The sequence below is a fragment of the Hypomesus transpacificus genome, chromosome 3, assembly GCF_021917145.1.
Source record: "Hypomesus transpacificus isolate Combined female chromosome 3, fHypTra1, whole genome shotgun sequence".
NCBI classification, from domain to species: Eukaryota; Metazoa; Chordata; class Actinopteri; order Osmeriformes; family Osmeridae; genus Hypomesus; species Hypomesus transpacificus.
In genome coordinates this window covers 791,686-813,024 of record NC_061062.1, presented here as the reverse complement: position 1 = coordinate 813,024, position 21,339 = coordinate 791,686, and the positions used below count along the sequence as shown (strand labels likewise).

At 51.4% G+C, this 21,339-nt stretch overlaps 1 protein-coding gene across 1 annotated transcript; it reads right to left on the bottom strand.

The window, feature by feature from the left end:
- Window positions 1-141: 141 nt before the first annotated feature.
- On the bottom strand, window positions 142-19,980 carry LOC124489037 (centrosomal protein of 170 kDa protein B-like). Its single transcript, XM_047051657.1, is given in 20 exon segments — window positions 142-2,352; window positions 2,462-2,513; window positions 2,608-2,701; window positions 3,034-3,119; window positions 3,419-3,574; window positions 4,012-4,174; window positions 4,357-4,600; window positions 5,898-7,571; window positions 7,729-7,858; window positions 8,511-8,657; window positions 8,892-9,636; window positions 9,639-9,780; window positions 9,870-10,361; window positions 11,145-11,258; window positions 14,107-14,251; window positions 15,277-15,335; window positions 15,829-15,907; window positions 16,563-16,652; window positions 18,949-19,080; window positions 19,782-19,980. Coding segments are annotated over 19 exon segments (4,926 nt in total). The 5' UTR covers window positions 19,054-19,080; window positions 19,782-19,980; the 3' UTR covers window positions 142-2,143.
- Window positions 19,981-21,339: the final 1,359 nt, after the last annotated feature.

Here is a 21,339-nt window from a genome sequence, read left to right as displayed (position 1 = left end):
ACAGTCCAGACAACAGTGCGCGGTTCCTGTTTTTACTTCAATTTCTCGTTTTTACCAAGGTCAGGACTTACATAGCCTTCACCAACCAAGGCCTAAGTAAGATGTCATAAAAAAATGATATAGAATACAAGAAATGCATAATTTATTCATCGTTTATTGGAGAAATCTGAATCACGTACATCATGGTCGACACAATTAGTCTAAGACAGAACTGTATTCTTGACATTTTGAATCGACCAATCATAACTGATGACATACAAACTGAAACATACGATATAGTTGGCTAAGTAAACAACTTACATAATTAAAGATTAGACAATATTGGAAAAGGGAATTACAATATTAATGCCAAGAAAGAACAGTAGCAGCGTGTGGTGTCATAACGCTACATATTTCAAAGATCGCAGAAGGTTGACGGGTTTGTGCAAATGTAGCCTACTATAATCGTGACGAAGAGAGTTGTTCAAATCAACACACACCGACAACACTGTTCGTCCACTCTCTCCATGAACTTGTATTGTACATAACAATGACACAACATGCTTTATCCATATGGTTCAACTGGTCCGAAAAGTAGTGCAAAATACATTAATATTTATATCTGAAGATTTAATTTATATTAAAAGATAAGAACTATGGTAACCATTATGTGGCATCAACAGAATAGGCCCAGGTAACCTGGCAAAATGCAGGCTGTGTACCATTACTACCTTTGAATACAGGAACCGATTTTCAAGGGGAATAACCTTTGTTACATTTAGCAGCACCTTTGTAATATGTGTTGAGAATGCTTTTTTTCTTTGGCAAAATGTAAAAAGTGAATCACATTTGACAAAAAAAATCCCTGATCATGTCTGACAGAGTAACAAATAACAACCTTATAAAACCGCTTACAAGTTGGATGCCCTGAATGTGTGGAGCCTGCAGCCTGGGCTGAAAGGCCCAACTCACTGGGCTGTGTGCTAACCCTGACAGTTCTGCTGTTGCCAGGTGACGAAACCTGCATGTTCCCAACCTAACCACCACACATTCCAAAAGGATTTTCAGCTCTGAGTGGGAGAGAATACTTAGTGCTTGAGGAGAAAGACCTGCTACTTTGAGAGAACACAGGCACAATAGTGTACTGGCACCAAAATATATAAAATAGTCTTTTTTTATGTCTTCGTGTGTCCATCCCAGACTGCCAGAGTCTGGGGAGGTCAGATACAGGCACTGAACCTTCTTGAATAAGCCCAAACTTAGTGTCACATAGCATAAGTTTGCTTTAATACCATTTTTTTATCACCACAACTACTTTAGGCATACTTTCACCCCGCCAGCCCTTCGAGTTCAATCTGAAACAAGTGAAGTGAAAGTTACAAATATAGAGTTCAGTGTGTGAGGTGTATGTAGGATCACACATGGTTGGTTGAGGAAGTAGTCCTATTCAAATATAAAAACCACCCCATGTATTACAAATTATCTCATCTACATGCATGTTCATGTAACCAATTTTCATGAAATGTGTAATCAAATATAAAAATATAGATATTTTTGAAAAGCCTACAATCTGCCATTGAGTTGATTCTACTCAAGACAGTATATATTTACTTTTATTTTCACATAGATGCTTTTGATATCATCCATATAGACATATAAACAGGAATAATTAGCGAGAAAGGAGTGAAAATGATGAGGTGACCATCTGAGGTTGTCCCGGTGTGGAAGGTACATGTGAAGAGGCTGTCTACCAGTCTGATCCGTCCAGCTAACTAGCATAGCTACCTAGCACAGCTACCTAGCACAGCTACCTAGCACAGCTGCCTAGCACAGCTACCTAGCACAGCTGCCTAGCACAGCTGCCTAGCACAGCTACCTAGCACAGCTGCCTAGCACAGCTACCTAGCACAGCTGCCTAGCACAGCTGCCTAGCACAGCTACCTAGCACAGCTACCTAGCACAGCTACCTAGCACAGAGCTCAGAGCAGGATGGCTCCTCTCACTTCCCTCTCAGAACAACCCTGAGAGGCAGGCCCCACTGGGAGACAGCTACAGCTGGAGGAGAGGGGGGAGGGGAGGGGGGAGACAGCTACAGCTGGAGGGGAGGGAGGAGGGGGGAGGAGGGGAGGAGGGGAGCCAAAGTTGCAGACAGGTCCTCATTCCCTCAGACCACATAGCTGTCTTCGTCTGACATCATGGCCCTCCTGTAGCCCTCGCTGGCCCTCTGGGAGCCAGGCTGGAGCGGGGCCCCCTGGGAGCCAGGATGGGCTGGGTGTCTCCAGTCTCTGGGCAGGGCCCTGGAGAGCCGGGCTCCACCTGAGGACAGGTAGTTCGGGGTGAACAGTCCGTTTGGTTCGATGATGGTGTTGATCACTGTGGAGGAAAATCAAAACACAAGGTATAGTTTGATCACCGCTGACATGCTGCTTAGCATTTGTTAGCACACTTGTGTTTGACCTGTCATTGTATCCACAAGACCCACCTTCTAGTTGCTTCTGAACTCTTCTCAATTCTTTCAGAATCGATGTTATCTCCTGAAATACAGGGACGGTTGTTACACTGAGCAAACATTACACAAACATCAACCAGATACACACACTTAGACACACATAACTTGGAGTTACAAACCTTGTTGGAGGTTTTCAGAGCAGGTGTGTCATTCTCTGCGTCAATCTTGGCTTCGATCTTCTCCCAGACCTCGGCCTTGTTTTGAAACAGCACTCTGCAAGCAAGCAGAAAAACTGAGTGTCCAGACCAAGGCTTCAGAGCACAGCCTCTCCCCCTGCCCTGCTTCTCCAGGGGAGGGGTTCCCCTCCTGGGTCTGGCCTGGCAGGCCACGCTGAGACAGCCAGCCAGTCACGCATGGTTAGGGAGGTGACAGCGGGGCCAGGCCGGCAGAAGGGTTAGAGGAGGGTTCCAGAAGTTCTAGAGTTAGTGAGGACAGGAAGGGAACAACACACACACACCAAACCTGCACACACACACACCAAACCTGCACACACACACCAAACCTGCACACACACACACCAAACCTGCACACACACAGATACTTACTTGATCTTCTCTGTTAGCAGCTCTGTGTTTTCTCGAATAGCCATGGAGATCTGGGACACAGGGTTCAGCATAAGGCTGTCCACCACCTGTGAAGGGAGAACACAGTCCAGTCAGCTGACCAGGGAGGGAGGGGTGCTGCTTCCTGTCAGCTGACCAGGGAGGGAGGGGTGCTGCGTCCAGTCAGCTGACCAGGGAGGGAGGGGTGCTGCGTCCAGTCAGCTGATCAGGGAGGGAGGGGTGCTGCGTCCAGTCAGCTGACCAGGGAGGGAGGGGTGCTGCGTCCAGTCAGCTGACCAGGGAGGGAGGGGTGCTGCTTCCAGTCAGCTGACCAGGGAGGGAGGGGTGCTGCTGGGTTCTGGCTGGAGATGAGGTTGTCAGAACTCACCTCCTCCTGCTCCCCTCCCAGGAGTCTAGAGTACTCTGGCTCCATGTCGTTTGCACGCCTGGCCGGAGCAGGACCAGGACCAGGAGCAGGACCAGGGCCAGGAGCAGGTGGGAGTCTCTGCCGGGTGGGACCAGCCTCAGGGAGGGGCCGCCCCGACTGCAACACAACCCAGAGACATTCTGACTCCCACAGATACCAGAACCACAAAGTACAGGATGAGTTCCAGCTGTGGGACTGGCCATAGAGACTGTGTCTGTCTGTGTCTGTCTGTGTCTGTCTGTGTCTGTCTGTGTCTGTCTGTCTGTGTCTGTCTGTGTCTGTGTCTGTCTGTGTCTGTCTGTCTGTGTCTGTCTGTCTGTCTGTGTCTGTCTGTGTCTGTCTGTGTCTGTCTGTGTCTGTCTGTGTGTGTGTCTGTGTCTGTCTGTGTCTGTCTGTGTCTGACTGTGTCTGACTGTCTGACCCCAAACAGTGTATCAGTGTTCAGAGTCAAGGAACGGTCTGTATTTACCGGCCACACCGCACAGTAACCACATCTCCGCTACCAGGCACGGTGAACCAAAAGGACAGAGTATAACAGAGCAGCATGGTGGTACCTGGCTGTGGTGGGCTGTGCTGGCAGCGGGGGCACTGGCCTCAGGGGTGCTGGCCTCGGGGGCGGCCTCTGGGCTGGGGGAACTGGGCAGGTCTGCTTCTCCTGCCACGTCATGGATCTCCCTGGCCAGGATAGCCAGGTCCTTAGCCAGGTCCTGACTCAGTCTGCACCAGGACACACACACACACGTATCAGATCAGACCGCCATCCAGGAGTACAGCTGTCACGATGACATAATGCTGATCTGAATGTGCTAGATGTACCATCTCACAGGGACGTTTGATCCTTCACTGTTCTGATCTTATCTAAGAGTCCCGTTCACGTCAGGCTGGGCCCGCCTCCTTACTTGGCTATCTCTGCGCTGTGTGTGGACCAGGTCTGGAAGGCATCCCCCTCGTGGCTGACCTCCTCGGGGGGTCCCATGCGGGGCCGCGGGGCCACCAGAGGCTGTGGACGAGGCTGGGAGCGGGGGCTGCTGGAGGCTGGGGGGGGGCGGGAGGAGCGTGTGTGTTTAGGAGTGCTCTGGTTGGAGTCATACTCCTCCTCAGAGGTGGAGGTGTAGTCGGAGCCCTTGTGTCGCCTCCGAGAGCCTGGGAGCCAGGAGGAGGGTTGAGGACGGTGTGGGAGGTTAGGAGAGGAGGAAGTGAGGTGTGGAGGGGAGACAGAGAGGAGGAAGTGAGGTGTGGAGGGGAGACAGAGAGGAGGAAGTGAGGTGTGGAGGAGAGACAGAGAGGAGGAAGTGAGGTGTGGAGGAGAGACAGAGAGAGGGAGAGATACCATGAAAGGACACCAGTAACAGAAACATCCACCAGACCCCCATAACACCTTGGGTCAGTTTGTGTCTGTAGAAGTGCTCTTTCTCAGATAGCAAATCTGGCTAACAAGCCAAACCGATGCGTTAATGTTGTTTTGTTGTTTGTTAATTTGTACATTCACAATCTAAGATGAGCACTCCGGTTTCCTAAAGTGTATCCTTGAGGGCCGTACGAATACATACTTCCTGTAAAGAGAACATACTGAATATGCCCGTTCATGTTAAAAGATACCAGAGGAAATCCCAGCTCTGTTTAAAAACAGGTTATTGTTAGTAGTTAGGGCTGGGCGATATATAAAAAAAAAAATTGATATCTCGATATTGTCAAACATTTTACGATATTCGATATATCTCTCCATATGTTTGCATTTAAATAATAACAAAACAGGATTTTCTTTTGCCTCCATTAGAAAACAACAAAAACTATTTAGATAGAACAGCTATTGTTACAAAGTACAAAATGTGTAGTGCAAATTTAAGCAGTTGCCATAACATGGTACTCTTGCTCTTTGTGAGCATGTGCACAAACTTTGTCTGTGTGTGTTTGTGTGTGTTTGAACACAAAGGAGCCAGATGGTGATCTTAAAACACAAGCAACACAAGGACCATATATATTAAATATTCACAATATTTTCAAATTTTACATTGTCGTCAAAACTATTGCGATATTATCGCTAATATTCGATATATCCCCCAGCCCTTTTAGTAGTCCTGGTACAGTAGTAAAGTATTACCAGTATGCTCCTCAGAAATAATCCCAACTGTTCCCAGGTAGAGACAGGAGACAGATATGTACAGTTATTACTGCATGAGGAGAACCAAGTCTTCCAGCTCCCCAGCAGGTGAGCTGGATACAGACCAGCCCCTCCCTCCCTCCCTCCCTCAGGGCAGCAAGGGGTCACCTTCACACTGCCCTCTGTGGCTCTGAGGCTTCACACTCTTTGTATTCCACACACACACTTTGATCTTTCAACATTTCAAGATTAAACACATACAATTTCTTAAAGTTGAAAGGAAGCTGTTGTTTGGTGTGTGTGGTGTGTGTGTGTGGTGTGTGTGTGTGTGTTACTCACTGGCCGTGCTGCTGGCATACTTGGCTGAGGAGGAGCGTAGTCTACTGAGGGGTCTACCAGCGCCCCCCGGGGGCCGCTGCAGGGCAGGCTTGGTCACGGGGACCGAGGCCTTGCGGACAGAGCTGCTGTTGGAGTCTGAGCTGCGGTTGGAGAACCCCCCTGCCCTCCCTGCCGCACCGGGCAGGGCTGAGGCCTCCGTGTCGCTGGGGGTGGTGAAGGAGCCAGTCCTCTTCCGGGGCATGGCCAGCAGGTCCAGCCTGGACAGCTTCTTCTCCTGGGCGGTCCTGGCAGGAGGCCCCGCCACCTCCTGGGAGCTGGGTGAGACCCTCTCTGTCTCCGGGCCCTCGTTGTCGGAGGCCTCGCCGAGGCGAGCCCGGCGCAGCATGGAGGCCCGGGTAGCCCTGGGGGCGGACAGGCTGCTGGAGCGGGCCAGGGCCCGGCTCACGGCGCTCCGGGACGCAGTACCTCCCTCCTCCCTCTGGGGGGCGGGCTGCCTCCTGCGGTAGGCGTGGGGGCCACCCTCCTGGTCTGAGGACACAGTGCTGGGCCTGCTCTGGGGGTCGTCGCTCAGGTCCATGGATCCGTGTTGACTGGCACCACGTCTCAGCCCCGGCCTGGTGCTGGGCTTCTCCTCCCCCCCCTGGGCTCTCCTGCTTTGGGACGGACGAGCCCGAGCCAGAGGCAGGCGCTCAGAGTCCTGACTGAGCGAGCTGGTGGTGGACCTCTCCCTCTGGAGGGCGCTGGTGGCGGCCGGCTTCCTCGCGGAGGCGTTGGAGGTCTTCCCGCTGCGCTGGCTGACAGTGCTGGAGGTGTCCATGTCTGATTCCCCAGAGAGGGAGTCTTCTACGGGGCGGGGAGCGGGGGCGGCCTGTTGGGCCTGGAGCTTGGCCTCCAGGGAGGCCAGGACATCCTGGGTGTCTCTGAGGTAGGACTGCGTCTCCTGGTGGGCCTCCGCAGGGTCCTGGGTCCTGAGTGCTGGATGGCTGGAGATGTTTGGGAGCAGGGTGATGTTGCTGACATGGCTGGGCCAGGCCTTGGTGAAGCTCTCCTGTCTGAGCAGCGAGGCTGGGGAGGAGGATGCGCTGTCCCGGGGGTTCAGGCCGTCCTGGTGCTGCAGGCTGGGGGCAGAGGCACTGGGCCGGGCCGGCCGGACCGGCTGGACCTCAGGGCTGCCTCTCTGCTTGGTGAGGGTGGCGGTGGAGAAGGGCTTGGGAGGCGGGGCTTGTTTCCGGTCAGTTCTGGGCGTGGCTGTCCGGCAGCCCTGTTCCTGCTTGGCTGGACGCTCCTCAGAGCCGATGTAGAACGACGTGGACTTGGCCGGGGGTCCGTGAGACTCCTCCTGGCGGTAAGACGGGCTCTTCTGGGGTCTCCCACACACGTCTCTCCTCTGCTCCACCACCAAGCCGTCGTCTGACCTGCTGGCGTCGCTCAGACTGTCAGGCTCCACCTCCTCGCCCACGCACAGCCTGTGCTTGTCCTCCTGTTGCTGGGCGACGGCCAGGCTCCTGCCCGTCTCGTACCCTCCAGACGGTCGTGCTTCCTGGTGGAGGTGGATGCTGGGAGTGGGAGTCGTCTCGGGGGGCAGGGCGCGGCGTGCTCTGGTGGCCAGGGCCTCGGAAACGGAGCTGTCCTGGTTCCTGTCACGCAGCGCCACCTGGTGGAGGATCCTGCTACCTGGTGAATTAGGAAACAAGCCCAAGCATTTGGATTAGTCATCAGGATAACTCATTCTACTTTCTAATCCCCTGTGTGTGTGTGTGTGTGTGTGTGTGTGTGTGTGTGTGTGTGTGTGTGTGTGTGTGTGTGTGTGTGTGCGTGCGTGCGTGCGTACCTCCTCCTGACGGGTCCATGTGAGCAGGGATGTGAGCGAGGCCAGAGGCAGGGCTGGAGTGAGAGTAGCTGTCGGCCAGGCTGGCCCAGCGAGACACCCACCTGGGGCCCTGCACCACGCCACACCGCACCTGGGGGCAGAACACCACAACACACGCCAGCAGCAACTCATCAACATGGGTTTTTGGGGGGGGAGGGGGAATCATCAGAATGAATTTGCTGCTGCAGGATGTAGCGAGAATGATGTAGCGAGAGCAGAATCCTTTTCCACCCAGGGAAGAGAGGTGTCAGCCAAACCCACACACCCAGCACACAACAGGTCAAACACACCCAGTACACAACAGGTCAAACACACCCAGTACACAACAGGTCAAACACACCCAGTACACAACAGGTCAAACACACCCAGTACACAACAGGTCAAACACACCCAGTACACAACAGGTCAAACACACCCAGTACACAACAGGTCAAACACACCCAGTACACAACAGGTCAAACACACCCAGTACACAACAGGTCAAACACACCCAGTACACAACAGGTCAAACACACCCAGTACACAACAGGTCAAACTCAGAAACCAGGCCACCCTCAGACAATCAAGAACACAATCAAATCTGAGCTCAGCTTTTTCACCTAGCACACTAACACAGCAGCCTAACTGATTAACCACTAATGGTTTGATTGAGTTATTGAGGTGATTGAGTGATTACAACCCTCTCCCAACGCAGGTCTCTGTGAGAGCCTCCACAGCCAGAGAGCTTGTGGATGCTGAGTTACCTGTTCCAGCCTGCCTGCCTGTGCAGTATCTGGAAGCTCCTCACTGCTACCCTCACTACGCTCCTGCCCCGCCCCGGCCAGCACAGGACCACGCCCTGCCCTGTCTGCAGCCGGGCTAGGCAGAGCGGGGCTCTCAACACCAAACACCTGTCAGGGACAAAGCAGGATTGAGAGGACAAGCCTTGCAGCCATGGCGACAGCGTTACACTAGCTGCTAGAGGAGCCAGGTAGATCCTCTCTGAGGGCACCTTCTCAAACACACATAATTTTGTGAGGAAAGCAGAGTAAGCAGTGTGTTTTCCAGGTGTAGGAGAGGCAGGGTGTGGGGGGCTGAGAGGGTGGGGGGCTAAGGGGGTGGGGGGCAGGGGGAGGGAGCCTTGCCTGGTCGATCCTGCTGCGAGCCTCCTCCACATCCTTCTCCTGCAGCTCACTGTCGATGGTGTAGGTCCCTGCGTCGCTCAGACTGTCCTCCTCCTCAGTCCTGGATCCCCGGGGGCTCACCAGGGGGGGCTTCAGAGGAGCCGGCTGGCTGGGAGGGGGGCAGCTCTGGGGCAGGTGGGGGTCAGGGAGGGGTGCGGGGGGGCTGGGGGCGAGCACAGGGCTGGGCTCTGGGCTCTCTGGAGGGGACACGGCCTCAGGCTCTCTCTCCCAGCTGGGGGTGGGCTGCCTCAGCTTGGCCTGCCTCACAGACTCAGTGAAGTCCTGCGCCAGCCTGGACCTGCGGCCCATGCTGCTGAACGGCCTGGAGGAGGAGGAGCGGGAGGAGGGGCCGCTGCTGATGCGCTCCTCGGTCTTCTCCCTCCGGAGGGAGCCGGCCCTCTGGAGCCCCGAGGAGCCAGGGGCCTTCAGGGGCACTGTGTACTGCTGGGTAGGGGTGCTGCTTAGGCTGGAGGAGCCCAGAGAGGGGCCTGGTCTCTCCTCCCCCTGGCCGGGAGCCCTCCACCTCTCCACCTTGGCGTTAGGGGGTCCAGGGTCGGGCTGGGTGGCAATGAAGGACTGGGAGCGTTTCTTTCTTGTGTTTTCATCAAAGAACTCGATGACGAAGGCCTGCTGGAGGTCTGACTTGTCCTGGGAAGGAGGAGGGGAGCTGGACTCTGAGGGGGAGGAGGAGAGGGGGGAGGAGGCTGGGGGGGGGGGCGGGGGCGGGACAGCTTGGGGGGGAAGGATGTCTGTGGGGGGAGAGAAGCCGGCGATGCGATGGGTGGACGTGATTGGACGACCTTCTCTGGTTCCTCTGAGTCACTGTGAGTTCCATCTTCGTGAAGGTGACCTAACAATCAGAGGAGAAACAAGTTAGACTCCAACGATTGTAAAAAATCTGTTGAGATACTAGTTCAGACAGTTTGTACAGTAACTGACCTTTGGTGGCCTGGCTGTGATTGGGTCTGTGCATGTCTTCAGAGCATAAACTCCTACGCATCACGCTCACGTCGCTCTGCACCAGCCAATCAGCCACCTTGCTCTCCGCTGACATCACCTCGGTGGGCGTGCCTATCGCCTCCCTGCCTGGGTGCTTGCGCTGGCGGAGCGAAAACTTGGTCACATGGTCCTTGATCTTCATCTTGCCAGGCGTGCACTCGTCAAACTCGATGGTGAACGAGGCGTGGCTCTGCACCGCGGGGGGCGTGGGGGCGGGGCTGGGGGCGGGGCTGGGGGCGGGGCTGGGGGCGGGGCTGGGGGCGGGGCAGGTGTCCTTGGTGGGTCGCTCGTGCAGATGGGACTCCTGGGGCTGGGTCTTACTGGGGCTCTGCAGCTGGACGTCCTTGGTGGGGATCTCAAAGTAGCGCGGCTCCCGGTGGGAGAACATGGACCTGCTGTCTGGGGGGGGGCCATCGGCCTCCTTGCTGTTCTCTGTGGGCATGTTTAGGTCTAGTTTAGCAGGTATACACTACATGCTGCTGGTGATATCGTACATATCCTGTATCGTTTACGTTCTTGAAATGAAACACTGAGTGACACAAGGTAAGGAAACACCTCTCACATTTCCTTTATCATTTCAAAATACATAATCTTAGAAAACAGTGATCTGTCATTCAGTTCTATCACAGGCAAGTATTCCCTCAATCCAGAGGCACGAATAACAACAGTGCTCCAGCTTTCAGCCTTGGCAAGCAGGAACACGTTGATCGGCCAATCAATGGATGCCATCTGGCTGTGGACAGACATCACGTTAGCCCTCGGGTGGTAGCTGGGAGGTAATCTTCCCCAGGAGCACACTACCAACCACCCCGCCTGCCCTCAGCTTAGAGGGCCTTAATCCACCACGAGGCCCTGGTGCTGGCTGCCCTGGTCCTGGGCACCTGGCAGGACCATGTGGGCGCTAGAACCAAACGACTTCCACCTCTACATGCGTCACAAGTTAACTGAAGGTTTTAAACACTGACGCTGCAGCCACAGAAAAAGATATCTCACATCAACATGAGATCCGTCTATAGGAAGGTTGACCCTCATGACACAAGACAGCGTAGGATACAGGATTAAACTGAAGACTAGCGTAGGATACAGGATTAAACTAGTCTGTGTTCCTCCCAATGTAGTCCATCACACAGTGTCAAAGTAAACCACAGGATTGGCTTGGTATCCCACAGTGCTATTATTCAGAGTTAGAAAGGTAGCAGAGATGCTCCAGGGTACCTGTGTGTTCCTCCTCAGTCCTCTGCTCCTCCTCCTCCTCCTCTTCCTCCTCGCCCCACCAGGAGGGCTGGCCGTACAGGGGAGTGGGTCTGGACACTGGGGCCTCGCTGTGGCCTAGGAGACACACACACACACACACAGGCACATACACATACACAGACACACCAGCAGACACATGATAAACACACACACGGAGCACAGGAAGACACACACACACACCAACACAGATACGGGAACACACGACGAGACAACCACACACACACGCAGAAAGGGAAAGAAAAGTGAGTTCGACCAGGAATGATTTTTGCTCAGTATTTCTGTTAGTCACGTGATGGAACCTGGCACCTTTGTACACAACAGCTTAAAACGGTCTGGCTGTGAACATTGCCACAACATGAACTAACTCTGCATTGCACAACAACTCGAATGATTCATATGGTTCCAACAGACTCTCAGGCCCCAGTGACGACAGGTTGAAAGGCCAGTTACAAACGGAGTCATGTGACACAAAAACATAATCCTTCTGGGATAAAGCAGAACACAACTAATCCTAATCTTCCATCACACAGGACCAGAGAGGCCTCCCACAACCCTCCACACAGGACCAGAGAGGCCTCCCATAACCCTCCACACACAGGACCAGAGAGGCCTCCCACAACCCTCCACACAGGACCAGAGAGGCCTCCCACAACCCTCCACACAGGACCAGAGAGGCCTCCCACAACCCTCCACACAGGACCAGAGAGGCCTCCCACAACCCTCCACACAGGACCAGAGAGGCCTCCCACAACCCTCCACACAGGACCAGAGAGGCCTCCCACAACCCTCCACACAGGACCAGAGAGGCCTCCCACAACCCTCCACACAGGACCAGAGAGGCCTCCCACAACCCTCCACACAGGACCAGAGAGGCCTCCCACAACCCTCCACACAGGACCAGAGAGGCCTCCCACAACCCTCCACACAGGACCAGAGAGGCCTCCCACAACCCTCCACACAGGACCAGAGAGGCCTCCCACAACCCTCCACACAGGACCAGAGAGGCCTCCCACAACACACCAAACACTTCTCACATAATAATTCATTCATTCATTTAATAATGTACTCCTTCATCAGACTCTTTTATCCAAAGCAACATGTGCAGTGCAGGTGGGGCTACGTGACTGCTGTCTGACGCCAGCGAGACACACTGATGCTAATACAGGAACTATACTAACCACATCACCAGCCGAGGAACTGACATTCAGCTGTCCAGGATACGCCAAGTAAGACATTAACAGAGAGAGAGAGACATAGTCAGAGAGTGAGAGAGAATGAGAGAGGGAGGAACTGGCGACTTGTCATTAATTCCATTCCACTTCCAGAACGTGACGTTTCCAGCATATGTAAACACAAGAGAGGAACGCCTGCCTTAATGCCAAGCCCTGTTCATCATGAATTCTTCTGACATGAACACGGTTCAGAGCTAAAGATAGGCCTGAATACTGCCCTGCTTAACTAGAGGAAACAGTTTCAAACTTTTGAAAGTTTTTTTTCATACACAGTAAAGTTTAGTACAGTCCTCATCAAGTACTCATCAATGATGCAAACCTATTTTTTGAAAATAAACTATTTTTAAACCTTTAAACCTTTTTTTAAACCTTTAGAAACTTTCGATTTTTGTTGTTGCAAGACCTGTATTTTACGCATTTTCAACTCAAAATGTACGTGATAGTTTTAGTCTTTCTATAATGAAGCTATACAGTCTCTGACATGTCTGTGTCATTTAATGGATCCACGCATTTATGAATGGATCCGCTTGTTGTAGTGTCTCGTGTTGTGAATAGTTTACCCAAATGTACTCTCTTTCGGATTTAGCCGACATTAGCAATATCTGTGAGGTTTGGAGTGGAGTTTAGAGTGCGAGTTCAGAGAGAGTTCAGAGAGAAAATGTTTCTAAATGACTAAATGTAAATGCGCCGGGACCAGGGCAAACAAATGTTTTAGTTTTGGACAAGTACATTTAGCTGTTGGACAAGTAAAAAGTCTTCCCCGAAGGACAAGTGGCCCAAAACAATGAATGTCAACCCCTGGATCAGGAGAGACATATCAAGTAGTCTAGAGAAGCTAACAGTGTTGCATCCAGGACAGACCTGTACAGACTGCTGAGTTCCACCTGTGCAGGACAGACCTGTAGAGACTGCTGAGTTCCACCTGTGCAGGACAGACCTGTAGAGACTGGTGAGTTCTACCTGTGCAGGACAGAGCTGAACAGACTGGTGAGTTCCACCTGTGTAGGACAGACCTGTACAGACTGGTGAGTTCCACCTGTACAGGACAGACCCTTCCCTGGGCTACAGGACCTGGTACTTCCTGGTCCTTCGCTGAGGAGGACGAAGTGTGGAGGATAAGTACTGAGCGAGTGTCAACACAGTAAGGTGGTTATGGAAACTATCCAGCTTCCCCAACGAAACACACACAACAACCTGGACAGGCAACAGTACCCACTTGGTGGCAAACACACACACACACACACCACACACACACACACACACACACCTTTCCTAACTCTCCTCCAGTACGTATGAGCCGCCCACAGACTTGAGAAGCAGGACTTTCCTGGCAGCCTGAGGTGAGAGGCGAGGCAGACAGATATAAGACTACCTCCACCTGCTCAGCCTTCCCTGACCCTGCCTCACACTACCCTGCCCCACCTCACACGCAGTCTGCTGTCACCATGGGGACAGCCTCATTACAAAAGGAAAGGTAGATGCCTATATCCCCTTTATCAAGATTTTGCTTACACAACGACAGAGTCACCAACATGCTCTCTTCCTACAGTATGTGGTATTCAAATGTTCCTCAGCAGAGGTAGTTACCCTGAAGGTCAGCTATTGTTGCAGTGCTTTACATAATATATGGCAGCATGTTGGTTGGGGGAGGAGAGGACAGGTAAGCAGTAGCAGAAGTTGTGGGTGTGTACCTGGGGGTGCTCTGCGCTCAGAGTTCTTCTCCTGCTGGGAGAGGGGAGGGTCACCGTTCCTGCTGCTCTCAGACTGCACCTTCTCCTTCCTCCTGGCCTCCAGGGACTTCATGCTCATCTGCAGCTGGCTAGTGTACTTCTCATGCTGAAGCACACACACACACAACCCCACACGCATAACATCAGACACACACACACAGAAACACAAACACACACGTACAGAAAGCAGGATGTGAGAAGAATGTTGCAACTGCGAAATAATACACACAGACACAGACACAGACACAGACACAGACACAGACACAGACAGACACAGACAGACACAGACAGACACAGACAGACACAGACAGACACAGACAGACACAGACACAGACAGACACAGACAGACACAGACACAGACACAGACACAGACACAGACAGACACAGACAGACACAGACAGACACAGACAGACAGACACAGACACAGACACAGACAGACACAGACACAGACAGACACAGACACAGACAGACACAGACAGACACAGACACAGACACAGACACAGACACAGACACAGACAGACACAGACAGACACAGACACAGACAGACACAGACACAGACACAGACACAGACACAGACACACACAGACAGACACAGACACAGACACAGACACAGACACAGACAGACACAGACACAGACACAGACACAGACACAGACACAGACAGACACAGACAGACACAGACAGACACAGACACAGACACAGACACAGACACAGACAGACACAGACACAGACAGACAGACACAGACACAGACACAGACACAGACACAGACACAGACACAGACACAGACACAGACACAGACAGACACAGACACAGACACAGACACAGACACAGACAGACACAGACACAGACACAGACAGACACAGACACAGACACAGACAGACACAGACAGACACAGACACAGACACAGACACAGACACAGACACAGACACACACAGACAGACACAGACACAGACAGACACAGACACAGACACAGACACAGACACAGACACAGACACAGACACAGACAGACACAGACAGACACAGACAGACACAGACACAGACAGACACAGACACAGACAGACACAGACAGACACAGACACAGACACAGACACAGACACAGACACAGACACAGACACAGACACAGACTCTTACTTTGAGCGCTTCCTCCGGGACCTTGTGCTGGCTCTTCTCCAGGATGTACACGTGGGCATGTGCAAGTCAGGGTCAGGACACAAACACAAGACACTGAAGGACATCACAGACCCGTATCTTAGATACTGCATAACCCACACTACCCTCTGACCTTTAACCTCCAGGGAACTAACGATTACTGAGACGTGACCTCACGTACATTCTATGGCCCTTTACGACAACATGTCGTAAACATCAACATCTCCAGTTGTAAGCAGCTTATCTCCAGTTTCCCTCCTGTCTACCAGCTCTGACGGTCACAGAGGAAGGAGGTTTCTGATCCACAGTTGAACATAATCTGAAACCCTTGACTGAAACCACAGGGACTTAACATGCCGGGCTAGTCTGGAGCCCAAACCACAGCAGCAAAGAAAAAAACTAATTCCATCGATGAGTGCAGCCTGAAACTCTGACCACTACTGGAATCTCAGTTATTCTGAACCATGAATAAACATCTGTAATCGATACAGCAGAACTGAAGGTTGCTTGCCTCAGATAACAAAAAAAGGATATCGTATCCAAAGCGGATGACATCAGAGAGCTTGAGGGTGATGTAGGTCTGATCTGGGATCCTGAGGTCATTCACAAAGGTCTGGGGAGAGAGAGAAAAGGGATCACAACCAGGTTAACAAACCATCTCAGCTTGGCTCAGACAGGTTCCAGGTGTTTGCAGAGCACACATGCCCAGAGGGCCCAGAAGCTGGAGTCAGCTCCTCTCCCGTGGGAAGTTAATCCACCTGTACAGTAAGACCTTAATGGGATTACATGGGCCTGGTTATGTAAGAGTCGTCTGGGCTCAGCAGAGAGGGAGCAGGGCTCTGAACACCCTGCAACCCCAGTAGCTTCACCATGACTGACCACACATTTACCTCCCGGCCTCTATCAGCAGAATGGAGGCCGCAGCATGGAGGCCGGGGAGGGGTGAGGCTGGGGAGGGGTGAGGCCGGGGAGGGGTGAGGCTGGGAGGGGTGAGGCCGGGGAGGGGTGAAGCCGGGGAGGGGTGAGGCTGGGGAGGGGTGAGGCAGGGGAGGGGTGAGGCCGGGGAGGGGCGAGGCCGGGGAGGGGCGAGGCCGGGGAGGGGCGAGGCCGGGGAAGGGTGAGGCTGGGGAGGGGCGAGGCCGGGGAGGGGTGAGGCTGGGGAGGGGTGAGGCTGGGGAGGGGTGAGGCTGGGGAGGGGTGAGGCCGGGGAGGGGTGAGGCCGGGGAGGGGTGAGGCTGCAGTGTAGGTGACGAGGCTTCCTGACTCACCCCGTTCAGGCTGCCCAGGTCCTTCACCATGTGCTCATCAGAGGCAGCATGGTAGTTGAGCACCGCGTGCTGCTTGTCCACGCTGCGAGACTGCAAGACAAAACAACCTGAGCTCAACCCAACACGTCTGCAAGACAAAACAACCTGAGCTCAACCCAACACGTCTGCAAGACAAAACAACCTGAGCTCAACCCAACACGTCTGCAAGACAAAACAACCTGAGCTCAACCCAACACGTCTGCAAGACAAAACAACCTGAGCTCAACCCAACACGTCTGCAAGACAAAACAACCTGAGCTCAACCCAACACGTCTGCAAGACAAAACAACCTGAGCTCAACCCAACACGTCTGCAAGACAAAACAACCTGAGCTCAACCCAACACGTCTGCAAGACAAAACAACCTGAGCTCAACCCAACACGTCTGCAAGACAAAACAACCTGAGCTCAACCCAACACGTCTGCAAGACAAAACAACCTGAGCTCAACCCAACACGTCTGCAAGACAAAACAACCTGAGCTCAACCCAACACGTCTGCAAGACAAAACAACCTGAGCTCAACCCAACACGTCTGCAAGACAAAACAACCTGAGCTCAACCCAACACGTCTGCAAGACAAAACAACCTGAGCTCAACCCAACACGTCTGTAAGACAAAACAACCTGAGCTCAACCCAACACGTCTGCAAGACAAAACAACCTGAGCTCAACCCAACACGTCTGCAAAACAAAACAACCTGAGCTCAACCCAACATGTCTGCAAGACAAAACAACCTGAGCTCAACCCAACACGTCTGCAAGACAAAACAACCTGAGCTCAATCAAACACGGCTGCTATGCAATGCAACAAAGTCCTGTTTTTGTGGAGTTTGCCGTTAAGTCTGCTAAACGTTTACGAAAACGTTTCCGATCTAACTTTCCTTTCGTCCATGACCAGAACAGGGAAGCAGCAGCCAGAGAGCGTGTCCTGGTTAGCCTGTCCTGGTTAGCCTGGCCTCTCCTTCACATCACAGGAAGACCACACAGCAGACAAACTCATTTGCAAAATATTCAACAATGATTCATTCATAGGGCTGGAGCAGATCAGTGAACTACAAGGTTTAATTTGTAGCTTTCTTCTACAGTCCTGTTGCCTCTGTGTGCATGTTAGTATCGTGCTTTCCCAGGCCTGAACACACCAGTCCTGATACCGTGTACAAGCTCATTATTCCTGTCAGGATTTTTGCTGACGACCCACCTTTCCTCTTTGCCGTCATCAGTGTAAACTCTCCCAGTTGCAATGTGCTAGAAGAATTGAATCCTAAAACAAACTGGGTCACAACATGAACCTGCTTCACTTGAGTGTTTGTTTATCTAACCAGTGAGGCTGATACAACCAGCCATGCAAGGGGACAGATACAGAACTACATCCCCTCTGTGTCCAGGAGATCTCTGACTGACTGGGTCTGAACACCTCAGGCTCTTTCATACTGTACATACTGACTCTGGGCTGTAGGTCAACCTTACCAGCCCAGCACTGTTTGAACCAGAGTTTCCAGCTCTGCTCTGTCTCACTCAACAGGCCAAACAGCCTCCCAGTCCACAGGGCTGCCCCTGGGGTCTGACACCCAGCTGGGTGTTACAACACAGCGTGATGACAACACACAGGGAGGAAAACATCCTATTATGCCTTGAAATACGTCTGGGTTTTAGAACAATGCTAAACCAAAGGTCAGTAGCACTTAAGATCTGCTGTAGCGCTGAAGAAGTAAGAATGCTCTCTGACTGGGAGAGGCTAAGGTTTAGCTGGATCTGGGGAATGCAGAATGCAGACAAGAGAAGCTTTTCAACTTTCCTAACGTCTGTGGTGGGCAGGGCATGACTGGCTGAACCACCAACTGAAGAAAGTATGAACAATTTCAGAGACAGCGTTTCCCCCCCCCAGTAAATACTGAGTAAAGGGAAGCATGCAGCTACAGAGAGAAACTCCTCGACAAACCAGAGAGGTTATTAGGAAGAAAAACAACTGAAGAAAAGCAGTGTGCTGGAATGTGTCAGTTGCAATTATCTCTTGAGACTGCAAGAGGCAGGTCTTCCAGTAGACACTGCTGTCATTCTAAACACACTAACCTCTCTCTCTCTCTCTCTCCCCCTCTCCCCCTCTCCCCCTCTCTCTCTCTCTCTCTCCCTCCCTCCCTCCCTCCCTCCCTCCCTCCCTCCCTCCCTCCCTCCCTCCCTCCCCCTCTGCCCCCCCCCTCCCTTTCCACTCTCTCACACACACACAACTACACCCCTGACGTCCAAAACCTGGATTCTTAATCCACATCCAGCACGTCTTTATACAGGAATCATCAGAGCACGTGCGGCCGGGTGTTGGGTCAGCAGCAGGTGGAGTCAGACAGCTCTACCTGTAGCATCAGCTCGCAGTCCTCGCGCCCCACAAAGATCATCTCCCGTGGCAACCGGTGGCGCGTGCCGGAGCTGCTGACAAGGAACCAGGACGTCACGCTCATCTTCGCGCCCCTCTCAGCATCCTGGAGCTGAGGAGCACACAGAAACATGTAGAGGCCAGACTGCGGATGTCAGCTGAAACTGAACCTGATTGCATTATTGAATAAATACCTCACTTAACTACGATCAATTTACCGACTAGCCTACGTCTTTCATATCAGTGTAACAAATCACTTTGAAGGAATCTGTGTTGACGGTTACTTGTACATTGTCCCAAGTGTTTCTTGTATCGTCAAGTGATACTGTGTACACTACTCATTTACATGCAACACATTTTGCCCTCTGACTCAACTAAGTTCTGACGCTGCTTTACCAGGGTTCACATTGTGCATTGTAGCATCCTGAAAACAAGCGATAGGCAGATAAATTATGTTTCCCGTGATTAAATCACCATGACAATACTGTAAAAGTACAAAGTGAGAGTTGAATGTAATCTTCGGATGAAACATTTTCCCATGTGAGTTAGAAATGACATTGTGACAAGCTTAGCAACCTGCCCTCAACATGTTAATATTAAACTTTCAAGTAGCTAGAAAATGTTAGCAAACATATTAGCAGCTTGTTTGACATTTTCGTAAGCAATGATTTAGGCTAGTCAATCCCGGTATGTTGACCAGCCCTCTTGTTAGCTACAGTAGCAACCTGTTTAGCTTCAGGAAATAGAAAGGTTTTCCCGATAGAACCAGCAGCTTTCCTTGTCCCAGAGAGAAGGGCGTAGCAAATAGTTTACCTTAAATCCGAGGTCCTCTTTCCTCTGAAGAGTAGCCAGGGTTGACAGTAGTGTGTTCAATGGGACGACACTATAAAATAACAAATCACGAAGAGGCACCAAACAGCCAAGTTAGTATCGACAACACCCTGGCCTGCGTCCAGTCTGACTCCGGTCCGCTGTGTCTCCTTTCAAACTCCGACAGCGACACGGTAACAGCCTCCCACAGTGACGTAATCAGCCAGTCCCCGGTGTCAGATCTAATGCTTCAACACCTGCATCCTACATGTCGCAATTCTTTATAGGCTACTTTTTACAAAAGTAATATAAAATGATTCATTGAATTTAACAGTGAACCAGAACCAAATGGATCATTTAGTTATACAAATGTTTATACAAATACAAATCTTTCCCCTCGTGAATATCCTGCCAGATTCGAGTTTTCCGATTCGTTCACCGAAAAGTGAAGAATAGAAAGCAGCAGGGGCGATTCTAGGATCAGACCTTTAGGGGTGCTCAGCCCCCAATGAGAATGTAACATGAAGACAGTGCTTTGCAAAAGTGCTAAACCCCCTTGCCAATAATTTCACTGGATAACAATGAATACATTTATGTATTATTGTGCAAAATATTGAATGAATGAAAAAACTAAGTATGTACCTTTCTTCATGAACTACCAGCATCAAATTATAATAAAAAAGTATTACATTTAGGAAAAAGGGTCTAAAATTGCCATTAAAAAGCAGAATAATTTACAAGGCCCAGATACAGACTTGGAGGTTGTGTTATTTCTCTAACAAAACTAGTCTCATAACTGCAGTCAGAATGAGATACGGATTGGAACACACAGTTTTTTACTGAAGCTTGTTTGAGCAGTGCTTTGGGAAATCTCTTGAGTCAGTTGGACTGCGACGGTGTTGCAATAGTCTAGTTTTAAAGTCGTTCCGTTCAGTAGCCTACGCTTCCTGATAAAACTTCACATTTTATAATTGAACCAATATGGTAAATGGAAAAGCATGCAACTTCTAAGTGTGGAAAGGGTTATTTCCCCATAATTAACTAATTCTAATAAGTAGCCTGCAATAAAGCAGTAGGCTAGCCCACTTTGCATGTTTTGTTGGCGCTATTCTGAACATTTCTTAAATACATTTTACATTGTGAGTTGATGAAGGCGAGCAAGTTAGCATTAGCATTAGGCTTCGCCACACAAAGTCCAGAAAGGTGTGTTTTGTTACTGACACATTAGCAGAAGAATGTTGTGATGAGACATGAATCATGATCTAAAGGACTTGCATGAACCGTCCGCTAGATGGCACCCTAAGCCCAACTCAAAATACCTTAAATAAAACTCCAGTTAACTTCTTAGGTGATTAGCAAAAAAGTTTAATCATGTTATGTGCTGTTCACTACTTTTCCACCGATTTACTTCCATTGCTACTCAGATTACACGATTCAACTTGTTTCCCTCAATGACCCCGTTAACATAGACATATACGGTAGATAGACAGTCTTTCCAGTTAGTTCCAGTTGTGACACATAACTCATGAGTTTTATCTATGGTTTAGATGTGACCTTCACA